The sequence below is a fragment of the Chaetura pelagica genome, unplaced genomic scaffold (assembly GCF_000747805.2).
Source record: "Chaetura pelagica isolate M959 unplaced genomic scaffold, ChaPel_1.0 scaffold493, whole genome shotgun sequence".
Classification (NCBI taxonomy): Eukaryota; Metazoa; Chordata; class Aves; order Apodiformes; family Apodidae; genus Chaetura; species Chaetura pelagica.
The window spans coordinates 984555-990135 of NW_009952696.1; the positions used below are offsets into that span (position 1 = coordinate 984555).

At 43.5% G+C, this 5581-nt stretch overlaps 1 protein-coding gene across 1 annotated transcript in view; it reads right to left on the reverse strand.

Annotated features, from left to right (window-relative positions):
- Positions 1 to 3: 3 nt before the first annotated feature.
- ELMO2 (engulfment and cell motility 2) overlaps positions 4 to 5581 on the reverse strand; it is a gene marked incomplete at its 3' end in the record, with an annotated part of 15169 nt that continues 9591 nt past the window's right edge. The window contains exons 9-20 of the mRNA XM_009994035.1: positions 5200 to 5250; positions 4745 to 4867; positions 3983 to 4117; positions 3449 to 3553; positions 3262 to 3370; positions 2481 to 2617; positions 1990 to 2153; positions 1797 to 1909; positions 1400 to 1507; positions 1113 to 1195; positions 730 to 807; positions 4 to 183 (exon numbers count right to left, since the gene is read on the reverse strand). Coding sequence (XP_009992337.1) covers positions 4 to 183; positions 730 to 807; positions 1113 to 1195; positions 1400 to 1507; positions 1797 to 1909; positions 1990 to 2153; positions 2481 to 2617; positions 3262 to 3370; positions 3449 to 3553; positions 3983 to 4117; positions 4745 to 4867; positions 5200 to 5250 — 1386 coding nt within the window. The remainder of the gene's footprint in view (positions 184 to 729; positions 808 to 1112; positions 1196 to 1399; positions 1508 to 1796; positions 1910 to 1989; positions 2154 to 2480; positions 2618 to 3261; positions 3371 to 3448; positions 3554 to 3982; positions 4118 to 4744; positions 4868 to 5199; positions 5251 to 5581) is intronic.

Consider the following 5581-nt stretch of genomic DNA (forward strand, 5'->3'; position numbering starts at 1 on the left):
GAAGTCGTAGCTGCTCGGCTCCTTCGGGATGGGCGGCGGCGCCTCGGGGATCTGGATGTTCTCCAGGTCCAGGAGCCGCAGCTTCATCTCCATGCTCAGCAGGGTGTCCAGGTCACTTTTGGTCAGCTCACTGGACATGTCCTTTCCCAGGAGCGCGTTGAGGCCATCGATCCAGATACAGTACTGCAGGGAGAAGGGATGAAGTGACGGGTCATGTGGAATCTCTCCCTCCATGCAAACATTAGATTCTCCTGCACAGTTCCAACATAGGAATCACGGGAAGGAGTTAACCTACGGTGGAAAAATCCCAGCGCCCAAACAGTGCCCACCGGGATTTCCCATGGAAATCAGAGGCCACAGGGCAGCATGACCCCATGGCTCTAGGAGAGGACCAAGGGTTTCTGTCGTGCCATAGCAACTGGTTTAGACATCAGCCCCTTATAGAACAGGGAAATGGGAACAACTGGCTGCACACAAGGAGAAAAAGTATCAGTGCAGACTGAGGGAAACCAGTTAGGGTTTGGGTTTGTTGTTTTGGTTTTTTTTAAAAAAGAGAAAGATAACTGAAAAAAATTAAAAAGGAAAAATCACATTAGGCATTGACACCATTTTCTAAGAATAAACCTGGGGAGAGACATCCCACTCAAGTTGTTAATGAGAAGCAAGTGATCCTTCTTAATCTCTGAAGTTAATTGATTTATATTGTACTGCTTAATAGCTGTTTCTTACCTCATATTTATTAGGTGCAATGAAATTCAAGGTCTCATCAGGATCGTATAATATCGAGAAGGCCAATTCTAACACTTCCTGAATGGAAAAGGATCTTCACTCATCAACTGAACAAAACATAATAGCACCTTCTCCCTGTGAACCCCACAAGAGCAGCTGCCTCACCGCACCCCCTGCATCCCCCAGGTCTGAGCAACTGCACAGCCTGTAGCAGCACTGAGCAGCCACAGATGAGCACTAGGAAAAGGCCCAGATGTGGGTGGGTTTTGCAAACTATACAGCTTAGCAAGCCATTTGCTCCTGCTGCTTGCTTTCAGTCTTCAACTCTTCAATGCTACACAGTAACATTGAATGTTACTTACAAGCAAAAAGGGAGCACTTACCTTACTCTGTTTCAGTGCACTTTTTTCCTTCATGTGTGGGCAATCCTTGCCAGTGACAATGGCTTTGATGTCTGCAACTGGAACTAACAGTGAAAAAGTAAAACAAAAAATCTAACCAGGAAAAGACAGAACTTTGTTTTTCCTTTGCAACTGAGCATCATTCCTCTTTCTGTAGCTCATTACTGCAGTTTTCCAAAACAGCTTTTTCTCTCATCTCTAGGATGGTACTCTTAACAGTTGAGCACGTAACATTGCACAGTGTGCTCAGAGCAGTAATTGGGACTTACTTTTTTCCTGTAGAGATTCAAAGGTCACTTCCCCTTGGGCATTATCTTCCAGATCTCCATAGTGTAGCACCTTGTGATTCAGAGCCAGGCGACAATACCAAAATCTTTCTGGAATACACAACAAGTAGAGTAAGCTGAGCAAGACCATGCACTTAAGGTCCTACAGTCACTACACTCTAGTCTCTGCACCCAAGCTCTGTGCCGCCAGTTCCTCAACACCTCATTCTGTTCATGAGGGCACAGCTAGATTCTTAGAAACATCTGTTCCATTCCAAACTACTGCCTGGTATAGACAGCCCAGGTAAACAGCTTTCCTTTCTGGCAATATACTGGCTAATCCATTAAATCTTACTTGCCTAAAGTTCTTCATATGAAAAATCACAGTAGACACTGTTACCTTGTCTTCTGCGATTGCCAATTTTTCGAAAGCTACTTCCCTCACAAAGCCTGTTCAGGCGCTGTTGCTTTATCAGCTCCAAGATCTCAGGTTGGATTTTCTCTCTCAATTCCCTGGCAATCAAATATGGAAGAATAAGTAGAAAATTGAGATAATGGCAAGCACAGAAGGCAGCTTTTTGCTAGGCACTCACACAATAGGTGGTGACTGGAAGTCATCTTGGCTCATCCTCTCAGACTGGCGTAGTCGCAGAATCTCAGAATAGCTCAGGCTGCGCAGCTTGCTCTTGAACTGGTCCAAGGAGTTTGGTTTAGAGGGAAGAGCCCGTGTGATCTGTTCCCTCACAACCTGCATAACCTAAGGAGGTTGAGCAGCGAGAAAAGCAAGTCATATTCTTGCTGTTTAATGGCATCAGAGAACCAGGGCACAGATCAGTGGCAGCAAAGGACTGGCATGGAATAACTGGGGCCAGGGGTGTCAATGTACTAGTGACTTTGAAGATTCAGAAAAACAAAGAATGAGCTCAGGTCATATCAAATAAAACTTGGGCCATCTTCCCTTACAGCCCACATCAATGCCCTGTCATACCTTCTTGTGCCCTACTCTTTAAACAAGTGTACAGGCTGACCGAACACATGCTGTTCTGCAAAAAATTCAACAAAAATACCACTTCTTCACTCTGACCTTATTAAAGTCTTCTGCTGTAGCCCTCATTTCTTTCCAGGTCTTGTTCAATAGCTGAATGCAGATGGCAAATAGCTCCTCAAATGCACGGTCATGGGTGAAAAACATGGGGTGATAGTCATTCCGGCCTTCATTTGCTTCAGGAAGAAACAGAAACCACAACCATATGAGCATATTGCACAAGAGCAACTAAGAGGAACTAAAATCCACTACAGTGACAGGAACATGAGGGTGTTACAATAGTATTAACTCAAAGAGATTAAGACAGTTCAATGCTTTGTCTCCAGACAGCCTATGCCAGGAATGGCAACTATCCTGCTGCAAGACTCTCTGACTCAAGTGCCCTTTTCATACTAGTCCTCCCAAATGACTGCTTGCAGTTGTTTCCCACCTTCTTTTGGCAGAATCTCTTATAGTGGTTAATTGTCTCAGAATGCTGTTTCGAAACTGTCAGAGCTTCTACACTTTTCTCAAGTTCATTATGGCTTCTAGAGTGTTTTTTTTATACAGCACCCTGCTAAAGTTTCAGGAAGTTGAAGCCTTCCACTTGTGTCAGTTCTTCAGGAGAACCAGGGTGCACATACCAAAATTTCTTCCTTTGATATTGGTATTATCACTGGGACATGGACACTGCAACTCCAAGATCCCCCTATCCTTACATGTCTGTAAGGCAGAAGTGAGATCAAGGTACAAGTGCTTGTGAAAGCTAGTCAGCCTGAAGGCTGCTTCCAGAAGCCCAAGCCCAGCAACTTGGAAAGCTCGGATGATAAATGGTACTTACGGAGCTCCCCAACTTGCAGGATCTCACAAAGCATCCTGGTAAGCTCAATGGCACTGCGCCCAAAGGGACACTCGTGCTTATCTTCTCGACTGCTGTTCTCCAGAACAATCTACAGGAAGAGGATGCAATATACACTGAGAAGAGGTGCAGAGGTGTTGGAATCTGCAAGAACAGCAACTTCACTTACTCTGATATAGGTGTCCTGATGAAATTTGGCCAAGTAGAGCATGTTGTCCAATGCCAGCATCCCTGGAGGAGTCTGAGTAAAATCCATGGCTGGATTGATGTGATTCTGTGAAAAGAGTGTGTAGAAAGAACCTAAACAAATAAGTCCAAAGAAATTGTGTGAGAAACTTTTCTGAATTAATTTTACAACCACCTGTCCATCAAACACTCCCTCACAGAGGTAACCTTGGACAGGTGCTAACCATGCTATCTAAACTTGCTAGAACAGAGGCTGATTCAAAATTCTTCATAGAATGAATGTGTACATAAGCAAGTATCTCCAGAGAATGTGCCCAAGGGGCCCTGGCATTTAACCAACCAGCAAGTTCCTAAATATGTTCCCTGGCAGTTTGAGTGTAGCTGAATTTCTGAAACTCAGGTAGAGAAGTATGGTACAGCAAACAGCTATTTCTGTTCCTTATTTCCCCACAACCCTGACTGAGATAGCTTCAATTCCCTTTATGTGCTTTACAGCCAGCACTCTCCAGATGCCTACAGTGAATCCCAGCATCTTGTAGTCCTTGGTGTACATGGCTTTGCGCTTTTCGGTTCCACTGCCAGGGAGGGTGTTGCTGTCAGACTCTGCATCAAACGCAATTCTTCTCAGCTCAAATATGATGTCTCTCTGTGCCTGAAGGACAGAAAGCAGATAAATGGTATGTGATCAATCACTAGGGCAGTATTTTCATGTAATGCACAGCCCCACCTCTGTCTCCACAACTCACACAGTGAATACAGAGAGATGCCAAAGGTCAGCAACACTACAGAAGAAGAAGCAACACATTTCAAAATGGCAAGTTTCGGTACACTGGGTAACGCAAAATATTTGTGTGCACTTTCCATTAACTTCCCTAAGTTTAGTTAAAGGCAATTTCTAGGCATTCAGATAATACTAAAGCATTTCTCAATTAAGACTACAATGCATCTAAGAACTGAATAACAAACAACATAAAATTGCCCAGCTTCCTTGTATACTGCAATAAAATGGATAAAATTATGTGCCCTCCATATAGGTGGAGTTATCAGTTTGACATCTGGCATCACACTGGTCAAGAAAGGAATATACAGCTTCCAGTGACCACTTTATCTTTCAAAAGTCCCATAGCAAGCAGCAGGATAGTCTGGAGTGTACCCTAATCTCAAGGATTACATTGTGAGTAGTGGGTTTGAAACTGCAAGTTCTGTGGAGCTAAGGAGCTCAGGAATAAAGCCTGTGTACATCCCATTCTATCAGATCTTACTCAGCTCTAATAGTCACCTGATCATTAGGATCCATCTTGGTCATCATTCTCTCTTCCAGGAGGTTAAAGGTCAGGACCTGCAGCACGTACAGCTGATGTGCCATCTCTGTTTTAATCGGGCGGTTTCCTCTGATCACATGCTACAAAATAAAGGATAGGATAGAAATGAAAAGAACACAAGCAAAAATAGAGGTATTAGGTGTAGACATATGCCAGGCTATGTTTAGATCTCTGTACATGAAGATTCAGCTGTTTAACCTCCATATTCCATCACAGGCATAAAGATAAAGCCCTGTAACAGCAGAAAGGAGTATCCTGGTAACTCTTTTTTGAACAAGTGGCTTCAAAACCACCTTTGACAGAGTTGTTTTTCTGGAAGTGCCCTGAGGGCAGCAGAATTTACACTCTGCAGAAGTGAAACCTCTATTGAGAGAACATTGGGAAGCACTCTTGTAATTCCAGACATACTTACATTCAAGATTATAGACCTCAGGTGCTTCTGGGCAAATGCGTTAGCCATCTCCTGTTGTGGAATTCAGAGATGAAATAACATGAGAGAAATATAAACAAAAATCCCACCTTATGCAGAAAGGAGAATGAAACCTACAAACTGAAGATAGCACTGGCATACAACAAAGTGTGTTTTCTACAGTCTGTCAATTTAGCATGGCATCTCACCACAAAGCAAGCATCAAGTTGGGATGCAAGGGTCATTCTTACCATGGTGCAACTCAGGGATGGCTCCCCTACAAAACATCATTAATATGAAGAAGGGCACTAGTGTAGTCAAAGAACAGAAGAAAATTGAGCTTAACATCAGACATCTGCTGATATTTTTATTTCAGGAGACATGT